Source organism: Ptiloglossa arizonensis, chromosome 4 (assembly GCF_051014685.1).
Source record: "Ptiloglossa arizonensis isolate GNS036 chromosome 4, iyPtiAriz1_principal, whole genome shotgun sequence".
Classification (NCBI taxonomy): domain Eukaryota; kingdom Metazoa; phylum Arthropoda; class Insecta; order Hymenoptera; family Colletidae; genus Ptiloglossa; species Ptiloglossa arizonensis.
In genome coordinates, this window is record NC_135051.1 from 11,651,431 (window position 1) to 11,677,305 (window position 25,875).

At 30.9% G+C, this 25,875-nt stretch overlaps 1 protein-coding gene across 1 annotated transcript; it reads left to right on the forward strand.

The window, feature by feature from the left end:
* The first annotated feature begins 169 nt into the window (after positions 1 to 169).
* On the forward strand, positions 170 to 24,759 carry LOC143145150 (gustatory receptor for sugar taste 64f). Its single transcript, XM_076308223.1, has 12 exons — positions 170 to 243; positions 6,095 to 6,162; positions 6,222 to 6,369; positions 7,816 to 7,934; positions 8,707 to 8,901; positions 12,023 to 12,132; positions 12,228 to 12,398; positions 15,889 to 16,061; positions 16,810 to 16,972; positions 17,565 to 17,654; positions 19,315 to 19,407; positions 24,361 to 24,759. Exons 1-12 carry the CDS (start codon positions 185 to 187, stop codon positions 24,391 to 24,393), a joined length of 1,422 nt encoding a protein of 473 aa, XP_076164338.1. The 5' UTR covers positions 170 to 184; the 3' UTR covers positions 24,394 to 24,759.
* Positions 24,760 to 25,875: the final 1,116 nt, after the last annotated feature.

The following is a 25,875-nucleotide window of genomic DNA, read 5'->3' on the forward strand; positions in this document are numbered from 1 at the left end:
TTCAGGTTCTTCAGAATAATGTGTAAATATATTTACAATGCGATTTTGTAAATAATTATTTTGAGCCTTGAAACAATGATTACTGTGTGCCAGTTGTGTATATTTATGCTGAGCGTTTCATTTTTTACGGTATGGTGTACATAGTATATCGGATTACAGTGATATAAAGAAAACATTGAACGGAATGCGATCTCTATATTTGTCAGTTATGAAAAATCAAAATATGCGGTCAATTAATGTTAGGTATGTATAAAAAGAAGTTTAATATTCCTTATAACTGTACATTGACGTTCTTAAAATGAACACTATTTTCGAGTATTCATTCATTAGTTACACAAATATACAGAATGATTCACGAATTCATGGTACAACTTTATTCACATATAGTATTTACTTATTAAAATGTTCGATAGAGTATTATTTAGTAAAGGTAGATCTGAGATGTATCTATTTCCTAATAATAAAATATTTTTGTTAAACAATTAAAAAGTGTAGTATACCATGCTTTTATCGGATTGAAGTAACGAAATTAGAATTATTATCGAGAATTGAAGGAGTACTTGATATGTAAGTTATAGAAGTCTTAAGTTGATACTAGATTAACGAAAAAATTGACTTATTGTTAAAAGATCTACCTTAATAAAAAAGATGATCAAACCGATCATATCCCATGAATTTTCATTTCCATGGTTACTATTGTATTTTGTTGAAATAAACCTCAAATATTCAATAAATTAATAATCAGGTGTAGTACTAATAATAATACAAATTATTAATAGAAATTATTTAACAATCTTGAAATCGTAAAATATTCTCAATATTTTCACACAAATGTCCAGAAGGGTAGGAGTACAGTGGTAGATGTTGGAAATTCTTCGATCATCCTCCTAAGAGTAGTCCATTATCTCGTTGATTCCATTATAAATAGTTTTGCATTGGAATAGATATATTCTATAGATACACATCTATAGAATACATCACCCATTCCTATATTTAAAGACACAAGCATTACAAGATAAAAGAAAACTGATACATAGTTGTATAATTTATTCTGGACTTTAAATTCTTTATTTGTCTTTATAATCTTAAATTTAGACCTAACTCTGATAATTACTTTTCGTGAACCTCTCCCCTTTAATACAATATATCATATGTATAATATACTAAGGTTATTAATATGTAAAATTACTAAAAGAATTTCTATTTAATGATTCAGAAACGACTAGCCTTTAGAATCATGTGTACATATATTTAAAAATATTTCAAAGTTTCAATTACACGACCACTTAGTATTCATGTGTGTGTGTGTTGTAGTAGTAGTAGTAGTAGTAGTAGTAGTAGTAGTAGTAGTAGTAGTAGTAGTAGTAGTAGTAGTAGTTGTAGTAGTAGTAGATCCTTGAAATACATTCAAACGAAAATCATTTCGTATAAAAATATATTTTATACATTTCAAAAGAAAATATAAGGCGACTATGATCACTTTATACACTTGTATATTACTTGGGCTTGACACTCTTATGATGAGTCAGTGTCAATGTTGGTGTACAACACACTAGAAAGATGTTACGAATGTACACAAATGTTTTTTTGAAATTCTGAAAAATAGTCAGTCTAGAAGTAGAATTGTTATGTAAAATATGCGTAGCAGTAAATTTTCGATTTATTACAGTTTTTGAATAAAATAATAATAGGGAATAATAAATTTTACAGAATAATACAACAGGACTTGGATTAACTAAGATTTGATGTAATGTGACGCACTTTTATTTAAAAATCAAAAGCATTGTTTCTATAATGGTACTTCCTTGTTTTGTTCAATAAAGTTCAAGAGTACGCTGTTAATAAATCTGAATGAATATCCGATAACTTATTAAAAACGTAAAACACCGTGAAATTGCAGACAAACATGTATGGAAAGGAATGGAAATTATCTGAAAGTGATAATGTACAAGACACAAGCCATTTAAATATAATCGCTGCTGCTTAAATAAACCAGAAAATGAAAAAACAATGAAAAATAAGGCAACTACTCGTCAATAGGATACTCTAGTTTTAAATTATGTTCATAAACCAGTTAATCGAAGTTCTATTATATGTGCAAATATATAGGGTGAGACAAAATTCCTGATACAACCGAGAAGGTTATAATTCGTCATGCTATTTCATTTCCGAGAAAATAAATATTGAGTATTTGTCTGACAATGAAATGCGTGCAAATAAATACGACTTGGCCAACGTATCCGTCCATTACTCATATTTCTACTTGTGTTGGTAATTGTAAACATTACGATTGTATGATATTATCTATTTTAACTAGTTCTAATTCTACAGTTAGAAGCTAGCAACATAGACGTAAAACAGATAACCCTACCTAGTGCTATATTTAATATTATCTGATTTCTATCTATGTGACAGTCTCTCATCTGCAATACAGTTAGAACTATTTAAAATAGATAATATCGTACCACTGTTAATATTTGCAAATATCACCGCAAATGGTTGAAATAATGAGTCATGAACAGACAAATTAATCAAGTCGTGTTTACAAGTTTTAAAATCGATTTTGTCGAAAATGAAACTTCGTATGACAAAATTTGATTTTGTACTTTCACTTTATTTTTACGCAAAAAAGCAATTCCTTCTTGATTGTAAAACTATAGAATTCAAGACTCCATTACATCACTCGAATTAAATAAAGTTGATATTCTTTATCGTGTGAAACACCAGTTTATAATTACTGAATTTGAAACATTATCGACACGTTTAACACTATTAGTTTTATTTGCAAATAGCTATGTCATCGTACATGAAATTCAGAATTTAACTTTCAAAAATATTGGAAATAATTTATTTCTCAAAATAAAGATTTCTTTCAAAATTACTGATGAACTTATTATTGAAGAAATCCAGCATCATTGCCTTCAACGTAACTAGGTGTTTGTAATTATCTATATGTGTAATAATCCTCATTAATAATAAATGCTGGAACGATTCAAGTGAATGCCAATCTAACGGTGTTGGTTATAATTTATTGTGTTTTGATTGTAAAAAATGTATAATAAAATGAACAAAAATGTTAATACCCTCTATTCGTAACGTTTTTACCGGTTATACGAGAAATTTTACTTTGACACATTGTACAATGGGATCGGAGCTTCGTAAACCTTGCAAAAGCTCGAAATATAAAAATTTGAAAATTTATGATTAACCATCGATAAATTATAATTAAGAACACGCTCTAGTAAAATCAGAAGAAAGTGCTATGTTCGGTGCCAGTTAAGTTTAAAGTTATTGCTAATGGGCTTAGTTGCAGAGTGCAAAATAAATGTTCCAATGAGTATATTTTCAAAAATACTGAATAATATTTACCAACTATATTGATATGACTTATTCGTTTAATGGTAAATTGTAAATGAAGGATTACATATCGTGGTATTTAGAAAGTATTGTAAAATGTAATTACAGTGGACTTTATTTGTTACCTTCGAAACCTTCAAAAAATAATACAATTTTTATATATTCCTAAGGTCCTAATTATATTCCCAGTACTTCCAAAAAAAATAATTTTTTTGTAAAATATTGAATTAATATTTTATCAATGGTTATTTTCCTGAAGGAAATAGTGTACCCTAGGATTTGACTTCTTCAGATGAAGTACTTATAACGCAATAAACTTCTGTGATTATAACATAAATATTTATAATTATAAACATTACAGTTACAAATTTATAAAATTATTATTTATATAAATAAATATGAATTAATTAGTTACATTAATAAAGACAATTTCAATTACTTTTGTCTGTTCTATTATCGTTTTGTATTAGTATTGTTCAATCGTACGGTAATTTACCAAAAATGTGGTGCTATGTATATAATTTATGCTAGGTTTTCGGGTCTCCGTTTTTACTGTGCATCGTTCGACTTTATGATTTGATATAATTCCGACCGAGCACGGGTACACGATCAGCTTCAAACAAACGTTATTAACGAACTATTCAACTCGTATAGTTCAACTGTTCACTCTTTTTTTTCGACTTTTATATCTTCCCTATATGTTTGTAAACTATTGAGATATTGTTCGGTTTTACTGTCGTCGTCAGAAATGAAAGTTGTCTATCGTACTCTTCTGATCTTTGCCACACCTGCATTTTCGCGTATATTTTCATTAAATTAGATGAAACTGTGACTTGTTTGACAAACGTGTCTGTGGCCTGCATGTGTAACAATAACACTGGCTTCAGTTCTGACAATATTTTATCATAACTATATATTCAAGAACATATCCAGTCAGTAAATCAATTCTATAACCCACTCCATATTTTGATGTCTAGACACCAGTAAGCCAAGATCCGCCATTGTTCTTTACTTCCCATTGTATGCTTTGTACACTTTTTGAACAAGTTTTAATGGTAAAATATTTCAATGTTATGGAATATTTTCCATAAATTGTTTGAGGAATACATTTTATATCCATATACAATCAAAATAAATTTTTCTAAAATTGAAAATCAATACCAATATGTATTTACAAATGTAACAGCAAGATACTTATTGTATGTGTATGTAGAAATACAAGGCAATTGGCCCAATAATTTTTAAGACATCAGTGTCGACTAAAAAACATAATTTTGACCGATATATTTATACGGCACTTTCCTTTAAGGAATGATTACTAAATCACATTTAGGATCACATTTTTAAGACTCGAAACTTTAAGAAAGTAAAATAATCCATAAATTAATTTTTTAAATCATTTAGATCAGAATACCCTTTTAAGTCACTGTACGATTCTTTATTATTAACATTCTCTTTATATTATACTTTGAAGTGTGTAAAATAAATATAAAGAGTGTCCTAATCATCACTGGTCGTTTTGAATTTCGCGCTCTTTTTAAAACGTCGAACAAGATTAATCTGAAACTTGACATATGTCATCTAGACATATGGGAAATTAATCAATCATGGAAAAGCACACGGTGAAAGAACGTGTGCAAATTATTCAGAGGTATTACGAAAAATCACGATCTTTAACGCTAACGATTCGGACACTTCGTAATCATTTCTCTCGAAATCATGTGTCGGCAAAAAGCTCTGTGCAAAGTTTGGTCGCTAGATTTGTCGAAACTGGTTCAGTTGGAGACCTGAAAAAACCATCGTGTCCCTGTACCGCTCGTTTAAGTAAAAATATTACTGTATAGTAACAAAAGACAAAGTGGAGATAGCATTTTTCTATTAGGAGTAGCTATTCTGTAGAACTTTACTGATCAACATTTTAACAATCTTTTATTTAGAAAGCAGTTCACAGTTCACGTTTACAACATATAGTTCCTTCTTAACTTCTTATCCCCTCGTACAGTAGAATATTCATTAATATTTCTTGAAACTGGAAAACCACTGATGTAGTACTGAATTCCTTGACAATATTCCTTGACATTTATCATCTGATTTGAATTATCAATTCGATAATGATCATACGGAGCACGTTCTTTATTCTTCTTCCTAACATTGATTTGAAAAAAATTATTAGCGCTGAAGAAGTTCCATTAACGTAAAGGGAAATCTTCTCGATCCACTATAGATAAGAACAAACTGTTTCTCCCTCACGGAATATTTCATTTGTAAGCGATGTTCAATCGAGCTGACATTTCCAGTGGTTGTTCAAATAGACGTTTATTGAGCTCTCGCTGTCTATATAACACCCTCCACCATTTGTCCTCGGTGTATGATAAAACTCTGAAATAACGAGTTTATCTTCTGTTTGCCATGCGATCCTGTGCCGTGCATACCGTCGATCGCGACGCGCTACACATAAAGTTCACACACCATCGCGATCAAATATCCAACGTGGTACTGTCATGTTCCGATTAATTCATCTTTGTTATTCATTATATCTTTGTATCGTTAAATAGTGTTCGGTTACATGTGAATGAAAGTGAAGTGGATCGAATCGTCCTCCAAAAAAGTTTCTACTCTTACTCGGCACAAAGCCCGACATCTTGTGCCAAATGTAATAGTGCTGTTGCGTGTTGTTAACGATTCCTCGAAGAAACAAGAAGTTTATTATGTACCAAAATCTCAATGAAATTTTCAGATCGCCCAAGGGCACCACGCAGTTTGACCAATTCGACAATCTGAAGTCCAACCCAGAGATTACGGACAGTAAGTCACAAACAATATTTGGTTCTACGTTCCACAAAGTATTCTTATTAAATTCTTAGTGTCAGGTCCAGCGGTACCCTCCGCCGTTGCCTTTGATCCAGAAACTGACAGTTTGCACGCATCCATGAGGCCAATCATCATGTTGACACAGTGTTTTTCCATGTTTCCTGTGTCCGGTGTGAATACTCCAGACGCGTCGCAACTCAGGTTATTTATTATTTTGTTACATTTATTACTACCGTTCTATAAAGGATTGTAGTGAATATTCGCTTTGTACTCATACCTAATGTCAAGAATGTCAATTTAAACCAAAAGTTAGATTCAATTCTTACTAACACAATGTAAGAAAGGATACAAAATTCTTTTCAAAGTATAATTTTTGCGGTGGGTCAGTCATAATTTGGGTTTCTATTTCGATGTGTAGAAAATCTTCCGTAACTTTCGGTTAAGAAAGAGAAAGAACATAAATTACATCCAAATGATAAATAATTACTTGAAACCATTTTGGATGTCTTTAGATTCGAATTACTGCTGTATCTAATGTCTTGTTTTGGGATACCATGATTGGGATATATCTAATAAATGTTGATAATTATTTATTTTAGAGTAGAATGTTCTGATGATCTTAACCTTCATATATGTTGTGAAGGGCACCATTTTGAACAACTTCTTCAATTAAAACAATTGACGATCACCTCTGGTATACGAGATATCCTTTCGATTTTGAATTTTACGTTGGATTCTTTGCTCTGTTAATATTGTGCGATTAGCATTAATTTGGTATTGAGTTTTATGGTTAGTTTCTTTTTCCGTTCACGAGCGGTAATAAGCAGATACCACGTCAGTTTGTTTAATACGTGCAAATTTGTTTTTATAGAAAAAGTTCAAAATGGTACCCTTAACAACATATGTGAACATCAAGATTTCTAAAATCAATGTTCTCGAAAACTAACTGGTCTGCTAGGAAAAAATGTTATGTCACATTTTCAATTCATTTTTTCAGGAAAAGTATTCGAATCCTACTTAAAAGAATTTATTTTAAAATTGTAATTCTGCAATTCTACTTCACTCTAAAAAGTTAATATTGAAAATGTGACACTTTGTATGACTTACATTATAGAACACTCAATCTCAAGGTTGTAGGAGATTATTTGTAGGAGACGTGTATCTTTCAGTATCTTCAAATCACAACAATTTAAAACTTTACTTTCATTTATAAAAGGATAACTTTCAAGTCATGACATTTACATAGATCTGTATAAACTGCTTTTCCATAATATATTAACAAAAATGGTTTATTATTTTATTTAACAATATACGTTTTTAATTCTTATACAGTCACATATTGCTAATACGTTTTGGTAACAAGGGAAATATTTTTTTTTCTTTTTCTATTTATTCACTTATATTACTATCAATATTAATCAGCAGATTGTCTGTAAAATAGAGAATACGAATATTATAACATTGAAATTAATAACTATACTTTCCTACTAGTAATATCATTTGCGTATTTCGGCACGTAGAATCATTTGAGTAGTTATGATCGCTGTGCTATCAATGAAAAAGTTCTTAATAATAGCAGTAATTAAATCGAAATAAATAAGAGTGTTCCATAATGTTAATATTCATGTGGTTAACTCATTCGATTAGGTTCACTTGGCGAAGTCCGAAAATTATATACTGTGTAATTTCATTCCTCGGTTCATCGATGATGACGGTTTTCAACATTTTGAGGATAATTTCCACTGGGATAACTTCTACAAAAATGAGTAAGTTTTTAAAAAGATAATTCATCATTAATCAAGCAATGAAACACCGTTTGTACATTATAAAAAATATATTTTCTTCTACATTTATTTATTTATTTATTTTCGTAAAAAGAAGCTTACATTAATAATTTTAATATAACTATTTCCAAGGAAAAACACAATATAAGTAAAGTACGGTATATATAAATATTACACATATTCTATACGGTGTGCAACACAACAAAATATTTTCTAGACAACTAATTAAAAAAAAAAAATATATGGAACGTGTCTTTTATGATTTTGAAAGGCGGTTCAAATGGCATTATTAACTTTTCAGTATGTGGCTCTTTTCAAGGTCATTTCAACGTCAACTTGTTTCTTTTTTATTATAAATTTCTAGTTTTTAAGATATTTAAAAAAAAACATTTATAAAAGGTCTATTTGTTAAAATTCAAGAAACATCATGAAAGGCATATTCCACCTTTTTTTAATTAGTTATCTACGGAATATTTCATTGTGTCAATTTAAATGGGTCACCCTATATATATCAATTTCATACAAATTTGTGAACATAGAAAGTAATTGATTTGGCATAGAATGACCCATATGCAATTGCACACGGGTTTATATTTATGTTCCAATAACATTAACGTTAATGAAGTAACAAAATCATAATTGCTATTATGCAATTACTAAATATTCGAATTACTGAATAAATCATGTTTACTCAAATTTCAATTGAACAACTATGTTAATGAAATTACACACTTTATTGTTTCATACGTATTAGCTAACTTCGTTTTCAATGGAACGAATTTGATTGCATCTTTCCTTTTCCTGAGATTGGCCATGCAATGGCCTTGTTTAATGCTGACGTGGGAAAAGCTTGAAAAGGAGTTTTCCAACAGGCATAGAAAAGTATCCAGAATAAGTTTATCCACTAAATTTAAGGTGGTGACTATAGTGGTGATGATATTTGCCTTAGGTGAGTGACACGTATTTTATTATTATTAATGAATGATAAATTATAATTCGTTTTAAATGAATCATAATTAATTTTAAATGAATTATAAATAAAATCAAAAAAAGGCACAATAGAAATGGGCCCGAAAAATGCATTTGATGTTACGCAACTCAATGTAGACGTTAAAACAAATATACCTCTATAAGTAAAATAATTTAAACGGTTAAATGAAGTGAAACAATTTATATCGATAAGGCGTCGAAAAAATATATTTAATGAGAAATTATTATAAGAGTCAATGACCAAACGTGACTAACGTAATCGTAGTTAAGCAATTACAAACTATATTTACATAGTTCAATTTTCATATTTACATTATTATGTATTCTTTATTGCTGACTTGAAGTTCCGTAGCAGGAATGTGAGAAAAGTGGAAAGGGTATTTGTATTACTATTATAAAATAGTTATATGTAATATAGGACAACAATTTTTGCTAGTTTTTTATAATATGCTAGGAAAGCATTGGTTATATAATTACCAATAGAAGTAAATAAAATTCTTTTCAAGAACAAAAATAATTTAATACAAATTTAATTTGGAAATAAATAAAATTGAATTTTCATTCATTTCAGAAAAAGTTATATACAGTGTGGTGGCACATAACTGTCGCTACGATTTTTTAGACACTTCCAATAGCCTGATGAAACAATGTTTCAGACAGAAGTTTCAAATTTAGCAATAAAAAAATTTTTCTTGGTAAATATTATAATAGCTTTCATGTGTTGATGTACAGAGAAAATGTATCAATTGCTTTCTTAAAAAGATGTATACTTTTCTTTAAGAAAAAACTTAATTTTCTGATTTTTATTATTTTGTTCATTCTGTATTTCTTATATGCAGTAATAGCAATGTTAAATTTTAATATTTTAGAATATTGTTCTTTTGGGAAAAATGGCTTAATACTTTTTTGTGGAAAATGACTAGAGTTAAGTAGGATTGTGTCGTATAAACTATTTGATTCCATTAAGGAAAATTAATTATATTTCAAAATCATCTTTATTACTTCATCTATAAAAAAACTGTTAATATTACATAATATTAACAGACGTTTTATCCATTAAATATAAGCATAAACGAAACTTCATTTTATATTTATATACATATTGAGATAGAGACGTAATTAAAATCTGTTCCTACTACTATGACAGAGGGTGTGGCTAAGGTTCAGAACGTGCCTCTCGGGTGGGGATAAACGGTCCAATCAGGACGCGGAACCAGCCCCTCTTTGCCTTTGTACCGTTCCGCGAGGCTTCAAGTCAGTGGAAGACGATACTATTTTAAAATTTTTTTCTAGTAGATGATAGTAACGAGTTTTGAACTAAATAAACAAATTAAGTGTGCTTTTTTTGAAAATTTAGTTTAATAATATGGCAAAATTTACATAAGGACATCACAATCGAAATCTAACCTGTCTTCTCATGCTCTATCATAACTCAATCATATAATAAGTTGTCGTTCGACAAAACTTATTGAACAACCTAGTATATGTACATATGTGTCCTCATAATCAGTATAACATAGTAATGCATTATGTTTAATAGGACTTTTATTACACTAGTTTTTAGTCATCATGCAGAGCCTATCTTATGTAGAAATAGCCTGTATTTATGCCGAAAAATATTACATGGGTACTTTACAAAAAGTAGTGAAACATATTAGAAGTTATGTGTAGAATACATGAAGTCAAAGAAAAGTTTGGCACATGAGAACATAAAATATTTTTCTTATTTGACTTTATTTTCAAGTTACAGATATATTTGAATTTCCATTCTTTTAATCACAAATTATACTAGCATAGAATCATCGTAAAAGCTTTTTCTCAAAAAAAATGTCTAAACCATGTTAGAGTCTAACGCAAACATTTAAACGATCTTCTTATTCACCTACTAATACCTATTTCCTTTTAACGTGGAGGAAAGCACCGGACGCGGAACCTACCACGTTGGCGATGCTCTCACGTTCTCAGTGAGCTTTGATGTTTTTAGTTTCCGGTGCCCCCCTACCAACACACACCAATTCAGCACAATCGCCTACTCACATTCTTGCTGGGAAGGAGCCGACGAGAGCCCCTCTCCCACTTTCTTTAGCGCTTGTACGCCTGGCGACGATTGATTACCCCACCGTCACTTCCATAGAGGACCGCACGTAAAGCGGCCGTGAGTCTCAAATTCATGACTACCCACGGTCCCCGTAGCCGCGCCCAACGACACGGAGATATAAAGCGCCCCGAGGCCCTTAACGCCTCGCTTGAATAAGTCCCCTAATTTATCTTACGTCCGCTCTCAGGGGAAGCACTGGCCCCTTCCTCTGAGAGGGTCTCCCTCTCATGATGGATTCACTCACCTCCCGGGTGAGGTAGGGTCGAAAGCAGGGCGTAGAGACCATCGTGTCCCCGCCCAGTACTGTTAAGGGGACCTAACATTGCCCTCCTTTGCACATTTCCGCTCCCGCCTTCTTCCGCGGAATTACGATTTTTCAGAAGAAGGCCACGGCCTTCCACTTTCTCTCGCCGTTGAGCATAGTTCTAACCACGTCCAGCAGCGAGAGATCCGCTCCAATTATGCCGACCAGGACACAACGCTCACTCGCCTAAGCGGGCCACGCCTCCAGGGGGTGTTGCGCCGTGTCCTGGTCCTCTGGGCAGTGCCAGCAACGCGTCGCCGCCTCCCTACCTATACGAGACAAGTACCGCCTAAAACAACCTTGCCTGGACAGCAACTGCACCATATAAATACAAAAATGTCTGTAACTTAGAAACAAGGTCAAATGCAGTAAATCTATTACAAGTATATATGAACTTTTGTTATTGTATTTGTATATTCAATTTGCTCCTAAAATTATGTCCATACGTTTTTTGACAACAACCTATACAGGTACATTGAACAATATCTTTCTTCTAAAAATTGATTAATGGAATGAAACCATCTTTAAAAATGATATGTTTATAAAGTTTTGTCAAAATCCTATACAAGATAATATTGTCCTATTATTTTAATAATTTTTGTATCGTATAAAATTACACCTTTTTGATGTTCAATCTAGGTTTTTTTTTTATTAACGAATTGTGGCAAATTTTTGCAGTGGAACACAGTTTTTCTATTCTTCATGGTTACATCAGAGCTAGGGAATGCGCAGATTTTCAAGGTAGCCCGGATATCACTGGAATTTATTTCCAGTCGCAATTCCCACAGGTGAGAGAAGTGTTTCTGAACAATTTTTAACGACTTTTCATAATTTTTTCAGACTTTAAATAATATTTTCAAAATATGTATCTGCCTTTGATTAGGTATTCTCAAAAATTTCATACAACTTATGGAAAGGTTTAGCAGTGGACGTTATTAACATTTTGAGTACTTTCTCTTGGAACTTCGTTGACCTGTTTCTCATACTAATCAGCATAGCTTTGGCGGACCAATTTCGCCAGCTAAATACTCGTTTATATTCTATAAGGGGCAAGGTAAACTACAATTTGAAAGTATTTTTATAACTTTGATATTTTTAATTCCTAACCATGTTTAATAAATGTATTGTTGAACAGAATTGGGCAAAATGTAGTTAAACTAATGATTAATTATTACAGCCGCTGAATAAGCAATAATCTTGATGATTATGATTATTGAGTAATCAATAATCAGATACGTTTTGCATCTCTCATTATCGTATTCGGTTTCGTTCGCGTTCCTCGTCAAACGGTGAACTTCTGCACTTGTCCAATTAAGCCAATAATGAATTGTCATTACTGCTTATTGTCATTTTGCTTAAAGGCGTAGCAGTCACGTCACGAGTGATATGAGTGGACGATACCCCTTTCCTCTGTGACATTTTAGCTTATTCCTCTCTTAGCCTAACAACCCCCGTAAACTTCTTAACTATTGAGACCACATGATTGTTGCCACTATCGTTACTGGACACCTTTTCTTTTACATGGGAGAAATTTTCGAAAGACTGTGGGATTCCCCGTACTCAGAAACACCGGGAATTAAAAACATTAAGGCTTTCAGTGCCCCCTTCCCCCTCCGTGCAGCGTAGTTACCACGTCTTCTCACATTTGTTGTTTTTCGATCACAGACGAGTGTGCAAAATTGTTGATCCCTGTACGAGCCCCCAAAATAATTGGTGTACTCGTGCGGTGTATTGATGTATATTTGAGTATATTATAAGTTACAGTGTTATTAGTGTTAAACGTGGTGTCGGCAATTAGTTTCGCTTTTCACTAAAGGTAGATCGACCGCGTATAAGACTAAACTTATCGTCTTGATGCCCTCGGCACGCATCTTTATCGTCTCTGTCGCTTATGTCTTTTACTGGTCTTTCGTCTTAGTGTGTCTTTCCTGCTGTCCCGTCTTATTACGTGTTTTTACCCATACTGTTACGTGCTCTGGACATACTGTGGACATACTGTGGATATACTGTGGATATACTGTGGATATACTGTGGATATACTGTATCCCAAACGTTCCTCTCGCACTCTATATAGCCACGCACATTCATTCCCTTTCACTCTATTCCTCAGTCCCTCTTACTTCAGACATTCGGTCACGTTCGACCTGAATCCTAAATCCTAATCGTTCGTCTTTTCCAAACACTCTTCACTTTCTCCAAACCACATGTATTCCCTTTCGTTCTCATGCATTCTCACGCTCAGTCGTCTTGCAAGACCCCCTGTAAAGGGATACATGTGCCTTCCATGAAACCTAGCGAACAGATCGGCGCAAGTGTTTACCCTAACGCAGGTCTGTCCGCACGTGCTACCTCATCTAAGCCTGCGCTCGAAGCAGGCCCACCGAACACGGAAAATCCGATACCACACATTCTTGTTGGAAAAGGGGTGGTAAGAAGTCTCTCTTCCACTTTTCTCAACGCCTTGATAACCTCTTTCCGCTGGGGTCCACACGGGGGACAAACGTGAACTCCAATATCACGACTGCCCGTAGTCCTTACAGCCTCATCCAACAGACCGGAAACGATTTTCAACACACTCGTCTGCCGTCGGCACGGTGGTTATCTTATTGCCAGATATGTTTTGCATCTCACTTTGTCGTATTTTGTTTCGTTTGCATTCCTCGTCAAGCGATGGACTTTACACTTGCCCAATTTAACCAATAGTGAAACTGTATCTGCACAGTGTGACGCGAGTAGACGATTGCCCTTTCTCCTGTACCGTTGTAACTTATAGGATCTCGACCAATTTCTCGCATGGCTACGGTATGAAACCTTTTCGTCAAAAAATGATCGATTTGGCATGAAACGAGTCAAAAGTTATCAGACTCGCTCAATCTCTGATTTAAAATGGATAGAAGAGACGAAAAATCTGTGTACATCTTACTCATTCTCAATTTTTTGGATTCACTCAACTTTCTTCTTCATTTGATCCTATTCTTTCTCACACGCTGTTTTTTTTCTCCGACATCGCTGTCGTAAAACATACATTTATATGTATGTAAGTATAACGCAGTAGCTCACGATTGCATATGACATAACACCAATTCAGACCAAATGAACTGCCACTGTTTTGGTTGTTAATCGCTTTCGTCGTGCACCATTTAAGTCTCTGCCTGGTACCGAATAGCGATCTTATAACGAGTACTTGTGGTATTTCCTTTGCTTTTAACTTTTACACTATATATTACCATGATTGTTTTAGTTTTCAATATGTCGTTTGCTTTCAATTTTCTTATGTTGCTACTTTTCTTCTTTTTCTTGCCTTTGTACAATTCTCTTTTTGTTCTTCCTTTCTTAGTATTTTCTATCTTTCGTTTTTTTTTCTTCTGCTTTTCTGTTCCCTTCTTTGATTTTTTCGTCGTTTTTATTCTTTTCTGTTTAATTTTTTGTTTTATATCACTCTTTCGTAGTGCTATTCTAGATATCACCGGTTCTAGTCAAGACTGAAATAGTTTTTAATTTTTCCGTCATTTATTAAGTAATCATTTTTTAATGGCGATTACCAATTAATATCAGCGACGACTCATTTATTACATATTATTTTTGTTACGATGACTTCATTCAATAAATTTAAAATAATCGAAATATAGTATACTATTGCCCAACTCTGACACTTGATTGCTGTAGGTTCTCTTACGGATTGTTGTTAAACAATTTTCTTAATACTTTTATCTTAAATAATTGTCTAAGTACTTAATTTCTTTAGATAATAAACTAAACTACAGACTAGATTACACGAAGTGTTACGAATTGTTATTCTTGAAATTACACATTAATGTGTAACAGCATGAATAACAGCTCATTTAAGAAAAAATCGAACAAATAAAAGCTAAAAGTTATAAAATCCATATGCTAAAGCTAGTATATGGATAAAAGTTATAAAATCCATGCCTAACATCAAGGGACTCTAAGCTAAGTGTAAAAAATAAGTTACTAATCTACAAAATTATAATTAAACCTATTTGGACGTACGAAAAGAAAGTAATGTAACATGAAAATGCAGTTAAAAAGTTTATCAAATTAAACAACAGAAAGTTATATAAAACGGCGATGAAAAAATTTATTATTCTGTAACCGAAACATATATACAAACTAAGGAAGTGTAGATACTGTAGTTCATTGAAGCATTTTTAAGTATTCAATGTTTCGTTTCAATTTTACAATAAAAAATCCATAAGGGTTCCTATAGCAATTCACTTGATTATAAATATAAATAATAGTCTACTCATATATCTATAGATAAACTTAAAAATTATATTCTAACATCGCACATATGTTTAATTATTATTATAACTTACTTTCACATAGCTACACAGTGTCTAGTACAATGTAATATTTATAAATTTATTGATTTCGCGGTGTAGAACGTTTCGTTGTAAACGAAATATTATAAATAATTAACGCTTACAGCCCTCTCTTTTCACTGTGCAATTATTATATAATAGCAATATCTACAGTAAAAGAATGTACGCATCTCGTTTTTAATAACAAATCTTGGTCATCAGGATCATTTCACTGTTAAGGCAATGCCAGAATGGTGGTGGGCCGAAGCAAGAAATGACTATAACCACTTGGCAAGCTTAACGAGGCAATTGGACTCTCATATTTCTGTAATGGTTCTTCTCTCCTTCGCCACCGATCTCTACTTCATCTGCATACAACTACTCTTCTCTTTCAAGTATACACGCTACAGCATAATTATACTTATGCAATTTGTACCACTGCTTTGCTATGTGCAGTAATTCGCTATTTGCAAAATAGCTTCAAGTTTTCCTTATACACACCTTCCTGAAATTTTAGAAACATGTTTTTCCATTCGATGTAATTATAAAAAAGGACTTTAACATTTTTTGTCGTAATACAAATAGAATTGAAAAATTCAATGGATACTCGTTCGAGGTTTGTTAAAGTTGTATTGACATAAACCCAAAATGGATTACACTACTTAAGGTAAAAAATATATTTCAAATTGTAAGAATTGAAGTAATCCTAAATAATTCCTTATGGGTTAAATTCTGTTGTAAACATTGTTTGATTGATTTTTCAACATGAACTGCTTTCATTTATCTTTCACGCGTATACTATACCATTCGAAAAAAAAAAATTTTTAATTTTTGTTCCTGAACAAGTGAAGAGAATCAGTCAAATATCAGTATATAGAAGCTTGGAAATATTGGATAACTTAACACGAAAGAAGATGACTTAGTACGTAATTCTTCAATTTTGAATGGTGTATCGGTATCAAGCATTCTTGATTGTACTATTAAAATTGAAAGTTATATTATAATTTTTGCTTCAGTGTCTTTGTCGTTTTTAGATCCTTTTAATTTTAAAATATTTTATTGACGTTCTTGTTACTCGTTACTTTATATTTAATAAGTAACACACGAATACACAAAGCTACATAACTTAACATTTTTTAACAGTCCTATGCGAGGCATCATTGAGAAAATTTACTTTGGCTTCTCCTTCGGATTCTTATTGGCAAGGACGACGCTTGTTTCCTTATGTGCAGCATCAATTCACGATGAGTCCTTGCTCCCTGCTCCGATTTTGTACAGCGTTTCTGGAAGCAGCTTTTGTGCAGAAGTAAGATTTCAACTCTGTTTTATTTAACAATTCTTGGGAAGAAGTTCTCGATCAGATCAGAAAACGTAAAAATAATTAAAACATTCAACGCAAAAATTCAGAGCAAACCATAAAGTATTTATTGGGACTTCAGTTTAATTTGATTTATTATATGAACATCTGGAACATGATCTTGTTTTAAAAACATTTGAACGAAATGTACAAATCAATCCTTTAATTATCGAGAATCGATGCTCTAGAAATTATTATATTATTAATAAACTTTCCCGTTTTATTTACTTCTGACTTTCTCCTGTTCAATAACTATTGATTACCAAGACACACCATTTAAGTATACGAAAATGATTTTATTCCTCTGAAAATGTTTTTAAATATATTTTCTTATTCGAAAATGATAGTTGGTAGTGCATGAAATTACTTCGATGGATAAAATTGGTTCCGTAACAATTTACGATCCATTATTTGCATTCAAATAAAAGCGACACAACTTTTGATGAGATCCAATATATTTGATTTTCATTCGTCCAATCAAAAACTTCTCACCAAGAATTTTGTAATCATGGAACATGAATCAATTTCGTTATTTTCATAGGTGATGAGATTCCTATCACAAGTAACGACGGATAGCATTTGCTTGACTGGCATGAAATTTTTCTCAGTGACCAGGAGCCTCGTGTTAACTGTACGTATTTAATCACTATTGTAGGGAAAAAAGAGATACGTCAGAAATGATGTAACACGATTTTAATAAATGTTATTGCTATTATAGTATAACAATCCTGATAAATTGAACGATACTTTTCAATCTGTAGATAATAAGACTGCTCATAATTACAGTTAAATTACAAGTAACAAAACTAATAGTACGTCATCTCCTTTTCCTACAAGTTCACAGAAATATAACTCGTTAAATGTGATTTACTCTTTAAGAGTGAGTTAAATTTTGAGTGAATATTAATCTACAGAAAAAGAATTCTGTTTGAAACAACAAAATTATACATTTTAAAGAGTTTTTGGAAAACTTTTAAAATTGTGTCAATTACATTTTCGCAAAATTTGAACCTTCTTCCATTGTCTAACAACGAAATTTTTATTTATATTAAAAATTCAATTTAAGCACTTTGTGTTATTAAGTAATTTTTCGAGTCTACATAAATATCTGTACGGAATCTAAATGCTGTATGTTTGTTTAGTAGTTTCTATTTATTCAATTTTTACAGATTACATTGAAAATGACTATTTTTATTTATAATCGATTTTGAACCACGTATACCCTTAAAGGAAGTATTGTATATTTTATTGTTAGTAGAATCACGTTTGAATTTTGTAAATTCAAGTGTAATTTGACGTAAGTAACGTTATATGTGAAATTAAACAAAAAATCAGATCTTAGTGTCTATTTTATCGTTTCCAGATGCCAGCCACTGGTTGACAGTAATTCGAAGTAGGTGGAAAGTAGTAGTGTCTTCACAATAGTCTATTATTCAAACTAAACGCTTACAACATAAATCATTTTCACATATTCAACCTTCTTTCTATCTTCCCACTTCCAATTTCCAAAGTTTCAATCATTTTTAATAATTACGCGAAGAAATAAGTGTTTCTCAAAACTATCAACCATAAATTGATAGATACTTTTCGACTGTGACAGTTAAACATGTACAAGCAGAAAAAAATGGGGATAGTATGGATAAAATTGGTTCAATCTATTTTAGATAGTATGCTTCAATCTATTATAATCTTCAACGAATTCAAAATTCACATTCATCGATTAACAATATTTAATAGTGCATTGAAACAGATACAATCTTACACTGTTTTTCTACATTTACTACTGTCATTAATGTTCTTAAAAAATTTCTTGAAATTATAACAAACTGATCGTACCTTGTCATCAACCGTAGTAAACATTAATCATAACATGTCACATTGAACTCTTGGAAAATACAAACAATGCAACATGATAATGCTGTCTACCACGATTTCAGAATGCTTATTGTTAAAAAAACATGAACAGAGCAATTCAGGTGTTGACATAGTGCATAAGAGTAAAATATAAGGAATTAACAAGTCACTTATCAATCCAGTCAGTTGTCATTGTATGATGAATATAATATTTATTTTTTAAGTATAATATGAAGTGTACACAAAATGTAACATAAAGGAAAAGAAAATTATATTTTCTACATATGAAAACAATGAAGTACATTCCATCCTAACGTCTTTAAGTTTGTCTCTTTTTTACAATACTATACGTTTGCATAAATATTTTTAGTTTAGTTATAAATATTCAAGCTACCCGTTATAATGTATTTTTAATTTGTCATTGAAACGTGTTTCAGGTCGCCGGAACTATAGTCACTTACGAATTGGTTCTTGTCCAGTTCAATTCCGTCCACCAAATCGATCCAATGAACATTACAAACGTCTGTGAGGTGAAGTAGACGCATTTTCAAGCATCATTCAAGACGCTTTCAACGGATTCCTCCTCGAGTTTCCCTTTTCCCCCAAAATCTGCTTCTAAATTCGCATGTTTACAATACGTGATAATACCTAAACTGCTGTATATACAATACTATTTGAGCTACTGTATTGCCCCAGAATGTTCTAGAATAACTCCTTATTTCACTCTTACTCTTGCATTAATAATTGTTATTTATCTACAAAGCTGACTAAAGAATCAGGAAAAAGAAAAAGAAGATCTCCTATTAGATCAAAATACATCGTACACTGACACTTACGAATAGTATAGTAGATCCTTGATATATCAAATAATTTTTCTCCGGCTGAATTAAACGAATTATCAACGCAAGTAATCTGCTGATTGGTGCAGCCAATACGTAGTGAGAATTCATTTGTAACACGACAAAAATAATTTACTCATTTAGTGAGGACTACACGTGGGAAATTTTCAGTAAGTACATAATATATTCGATTGTTCTGTACGATACGTTATTGTTTTCATCTTTTTTCATTAAACTGTTATAGTGACGAATTAAGAAATATAAATATTTCAATTATAATCATTGTTTTATTTTTGTATACTGACGACCTCATTTTTAGGAAACGAAAATTGGAGATGTTGTTCCAATTTGTTTCTAATTTACAATGTAATTTTATAAGTTAAATGTTAATGTTTGCAAAAGAGTTTTATCATAAATACTAATGGGTGAAATTTTTTAAAATATATTGTACAATACTTCCTCTTATTTGGGAAAAAATATGTTTTAAAGAAGTTTTAAAGAAATTTGCGATTTTTAATAACTGGACAAATTTAAAGACCTGAAAAAATTAAACAATACAGTTCTATTTGTCGTTTTTACGAACCAATTTTCAAAAACATGATATTTTAAAATTAATTACATAAAAATGAATTAAAGTTGATGCTACGTCGAAACGTAGTAGTATAGGCTAAACAGTCACTGTTATATTATATAACAATTAAATAATTACATAGCCGAAATTGTTCGATTAGGTAATAGCTTAAATTTTTTAATTAATTTTAAATTTAGTTCAACAACAGAATACTGAGTGCACAAGAGACAACTTGATTACATTAATTATTTTCAATAGAATTGGACCAATCGAAATTATTTTTTTTAATACTTTAGTAGAGAGAGATTTACAAGTTCTCCATAATATGTACATTTTTTGGGTATGGATTTCTTTCGGAAATTTGCAATATTAACTTCATTTTTTTTTTTATCGGAATAAAGAGTTTTTTATATCAAAATTCCATAAAGTAATAAATTTTGCTAATAAAAGAATTAAAATATAATTTTAGAAAAATATGTTTGTAGAACATCCATTATATGAATCTCAATTGCCTGAATGTTCAACGATCCAAACATTCTACTATTCGAATACATATTACATTATCCAAACAATGTAGGTATTTACAGAGTATCCCCTTTTACATTAAACCATTCTGCCGTAACGATAAAAATTAATTATTACAAGAATTTAGCTCAACTAATAATGACATCAAAAGCGATGATAAGTAATTTTAGCAATACACTATTGTTGAGTCCAACCCCATTGAATTGAAGTATCTTGTTTTTAAAAAATTATTAATTGAATTTCGTTTCTTGCTGAGCGTCAGTTTGACCCCTCCCCTGCCCTCATAGACGTAGGAAAAAATTTACAACATCAAAAAGTGGATTTCTTTGATTTTTAATAAGATTCTTTAAATTGCTTTTTTTTTATCAATCGATAATGAAAACAAATTCAATATTCTTCACATCTGTTTATTCTGCGTAACTATTATATTGGATATTTTTTTAAATATTAAACGAAAAATTATTTGACGTTTCTTTGTACTAAAGTAAGTTTTATTTAAATTCTTTGCCTTTGGCAGAAAAAACTGAAAATACATTTTAATGTAATTGACAATTTAGCAGTTGTAATTCATCAACAAAAATTATCACTACTTTTCAAATAGCTATAACATCAACAATTTTCAGTACTTTAAAAATTCTTTGATAAACATTTAAATATCATTAAAGACAACAACATATCTAAATTTCTAAAATCTGAAATGTTACTAGAAAAAGTGTCCAGGTTAAAATGAAATGACCAAATGAAATAGTCAACAGTAATTTTTTCAATTCTTCTGAACGCTAAAATTATTATTACAGTACTGACTCAACAAAAGGATCACAATAGTATTAATTAATCACTATCATTAGAAATTGTATTTTTTTAATCATCATTTATGTTTGTGATTGATCGTAAATAAGTTGAAAGACTTCGTAACTACAGGATTTTGCAAATATTGCTATCATTTCGTTAATATTAAAGCAAATACAACCTGAATATTATTCTATGTATAGTTATCACTAAAATCGATCAATTAGTTTGGTCGAACTACAAATTAATTCTTGCGTATTAATTGGTAATTTCAATCGAGAATATAAATTTGCATATTTGACATGGTTGATGAATGAAACAATGAAAATAATTCTACGCGCAACTTTCTTCGGACTATTTTTAACGATACGTAATCAAAAGCTTTAAAGAAATTATTTGAGCAACGTATTATCAAAAATAGTGCAAATGAAGTAGGGTTTGGACTCTCTTCGTCGATTTTTCGTCGAGAAAACTAATAATAACCAACCCATTAAAAATACTGTCATAAAGTTAAAACGAAATATTCCAAAATTTTGATTTCCACTAGTGAGTGATTTAGGCGCATGAACTACTGCTTTCGGTGCGAATTGCCATCTACACACTCCAACGATAATCCCGTGTTTGATTATAGAAATATCAATCATTGGCTACTACTGTAGCAGTGTGTATACCACCTGTGAACTATAAACGAGGCTCACACGGAATTATTGTCGAGGTGTTTACGCAGCGACACTGTTTAGTCTCGCTTACTCTCTTCTAAGACCAAATACAACCTGAAACCCTATCATAAATTCATCAATGATAAGCTATCACCTGATCATTCAACCTTGAGTTTCCTCAAAAACATGTTATCGCTGACATGGTCTTGTTTACGTGTCAGTAGGTGCACCACAATTTTACAATAACACGATACGTCCTTAAATTTTGCATCAAAATCGTGTAACAGAAATTCGTACAAGTGCCTACTTTTACGAAAGCTTCATTTATTTAAAAATAGTGAAAACCCATAACAGCCTTCTGCCAAATTCAAAACGCTGCTAAGATTCGTATTATTATGTATGACTTAAACTTGTGTATGACTATCTTCCCCATTAGTCACTTGCGACATCTAAGAGATCTTTGCAAATATTTTCTTTATTATCTAATAGTCCGAAGAATTTGAAATGAAATTGTATACAAACGCATCATTCTTTAAGATTCTTCATTTTTCAATTTGCACAAAATCACCAAGCGTACTAATATGCACTCACTTAGCCTCGTGTAAATAAGTTGACGATGTATCATAATAAGTCGTGTGTCATGTTCACGCTGTACAGCATTTCCTGCTCGAATGCATTGCGGTGACTCATTAGTGCTATTTAAAGGATTTCCTACTTTTTTGGACGAAGAAAATCAAAATTTTTTTATCGTATTTTGCGAAATCGAACGAATCGAACGACATTGAATCTGCCCGTGAAAATCCAGAAGGGCATATCAAAACCCACTCAATGGGATTTTCGAATAGAAATGATAAATACTACTTTTAATACACAATTTCATTTCCCATCGAATGCACTTATGTTCTCAATAACTAGAAAAATACATCTTTGCATGCGTATGTAACTACCGCAACTTTGAAAACATGTAAAATGCATAAACGGTCCGAGACATATATAAATAGTATATAAAAAATGCTGTTATATGTATATAATACATATAAATAAAGTAAGTAATATATTTAGAGATATTTATTTTTCTTAAATTCTTTCGAAGAAAAATAATTTAACTAAATTTTATTTTATGATTCGAAACATTTATTTAATTAAAAATACAAAATTACTAAAGTTTCCTATTGAATTCAATCATGTCGTACCACATATTGTACTTTCATGGCTTAAACAGATACAATTCAGGAAAAGAACATCGCGGCTCGATCGACTATTTTATCCCTTAGCACTCCTATGTCGAGTGTGGCTCGACACTGTACAATTTACTACTTAATATAAATAAAAAATATTTTTTTACATAGTCTGCACTATTGCAATACAACATTTTGTCGATACCCTCATTTTATATCTATTTTGTAAATTAATTGAAGAGTTATTGGTAGGTAAAAAAAAAATTAAGCAGTGTAAATATAAATAAAAAATATTTTTTTACATAGTCTGCACTATTGCAATACAACATTTTGTCGATACCCTCATTTTGTATCTATTTTGTAAATTAATTGAAGAGTTATTGGTAGGTAAAAAAAAAATTAAGCAGTGTAAATATAAATAAAAAATATTTTTTTACGTAGTCTGCACTGTATTGCAATACAACATTTTGTCGATACCCTCATTTTATATCTATTTTGTAAATTAATTGAAGAGTTATTGATAGGTAAAAAAAAAATTAAGCAGTGTAAAGGGTTATTCATTTTATATCTATTTTGTAAATTAATTGAAGAGTTATTGATAGGTAAAAAAAAAATTAAACAGTGTAAAGAGTTATAGTTTATCGATAACTCGGCCCTCTCGTTCGTTCTCCGTGTTCTCTCTTGTTCCGCTCGAGAACAAAGTCAAGCCTAATTCAAAATAAGCAACTGCCCAGTCTTGAACGAGTTGCTTATTTCAAAACAAAACTGTACAGTGAGGATTTGTAACTATGTAGTGGATATTCGATGGCACGATTGCTTGGACATTACGTCATTTACTTGACCCACTTTTCTCTTCAATTTTTCAGGATAATATCAAGGTTACGTTGTATTTATTAAACGAAACGCTATATTTTTGTTTCAGCAATATAGACCAGCTGGAAATGACGAAAACTAGGCATTACTTTAAAGTGACCAGAAGCAATCGAAAGTCATAGAAAAGGAGAAATGATTGAAAAACACAAGAATAGAGGCCTTAGACGATCTTCTTTATTTACAGAATATAGTCGAGATTTTCACCTTTAATTCTTAACACCTTAACGACAGATTAATTTAGCGCTGTAGATTGACTCAGAATGAAAATTTAACCAAAGTTATACATATCCGGGCATGGACATCTTATATCATCTACACCGAAGAATAACTCGGTTTAAAATATATATTCTTTTTAAATTATACTATATTATATATGTCCGCTAACTGATGGTACAAATTATAATATGGTCGTTCTATGTGAAAAAGTGAATCGAAGGTATAAAATAAAATTTTGCCATTCAAATAATATTTTTCGAGCAATTTTTCAAACAGATTAGTAGTGTAGCCCTCTCGGTTTAAATTTTGTTTCGTTTTAACATTAAAAAAATTAATGAAGATGATTCAATTATAATTCTGGTACAATATATCACATTTGAAATAAAAAGATATAAAAAAAATTAATTATTCATTGTTCTCTTTTGGGATGACACATTTTTATATCATATTTACTTCTTATATCTACAATTTTAATAACACTGTATTCATTGCAATCACATAATTGTATTGCATTCCTCAACAGTAAAAGAATTTATAATTGATTTTTAATCATATCATCGTACATTGTTCACATACTCGGAATTACTAATACCTAAGTATTAAATGAATTTTTTACATATAAATAAATCGAGTCGTGTTTCAGAGCCGATAAAATTAATTACATTATAATAATTGAATTATCAAGAACAACCTATAGTGGAGCCAAAGAAAAAATCAACTGATAAGACCTTCGACTTTGGTTAAAATATAATATTGGATAATGATTAAAAATAGAGTTCAAAATATTATAAATGGCATTAATATCTAATCCCAATAGAAAAATACTGTTAATTTTCAATGTAAAAACAATTTTACTTTCAGGATCTTCACGATAACTTGAAATAAAAATTGTTAAGATACTTGTCAATTAAATGCAAACTCCTCGTTTAATTAGAAGCGACGAAAATTATACAATCCTTCTAATACAATCTTGGAGATACGTAAGACAATATAAGTAAATACATTAGAACCTTCATTAGTCGAACAAATATGTAGAGAGGTATGACTGTTCAATTAAAGAAATTTTTAAACAATAGAACACTTACTCTTTTGACGTTATTCTTTAAATCTTGTAAGAATTTCTGGCACATTTAACTATGTACAATTATATTCCTTTTATACCTAAAACTGTCTAGGTTGTCTTTATAATTGTACGAATATTGAAAAAATTCTAAAAATATTTTCAATGTAAGTAATTATAATGTGCTCGATACTATAAAATGCTGTATTTATTAATATTTTTTATTCGTAATAAAGGCTAGAATTAATCTTTATCGTGATTAAAGAATAAGTAGAAGGTACGTTTCTA

Bases quoted from the DNA above. Each gene is read 5' to 3' on its own strand.
- LOC143145150 (XM_076308223.1), top strand. From the start codon at position 185: ATGCGATCTCTATATTTGTCAGTTATGAAAAATCAAAATATGCGGTCA. The intron at 8,902-12,022 runs GTGAGTGACACG...AAATTTTTGCAG, and splicing joins GGTGATGATATTTGCCTTAG to TGGAACACAGTTTTTCTATT. The intron at 12,399-15,888 runs GTAAACTACAAT...CTTGGTCATCAG, and splicing joins TATATTCTATAAGGGGCAAG to GATCATTTCACTGTTAAGGC.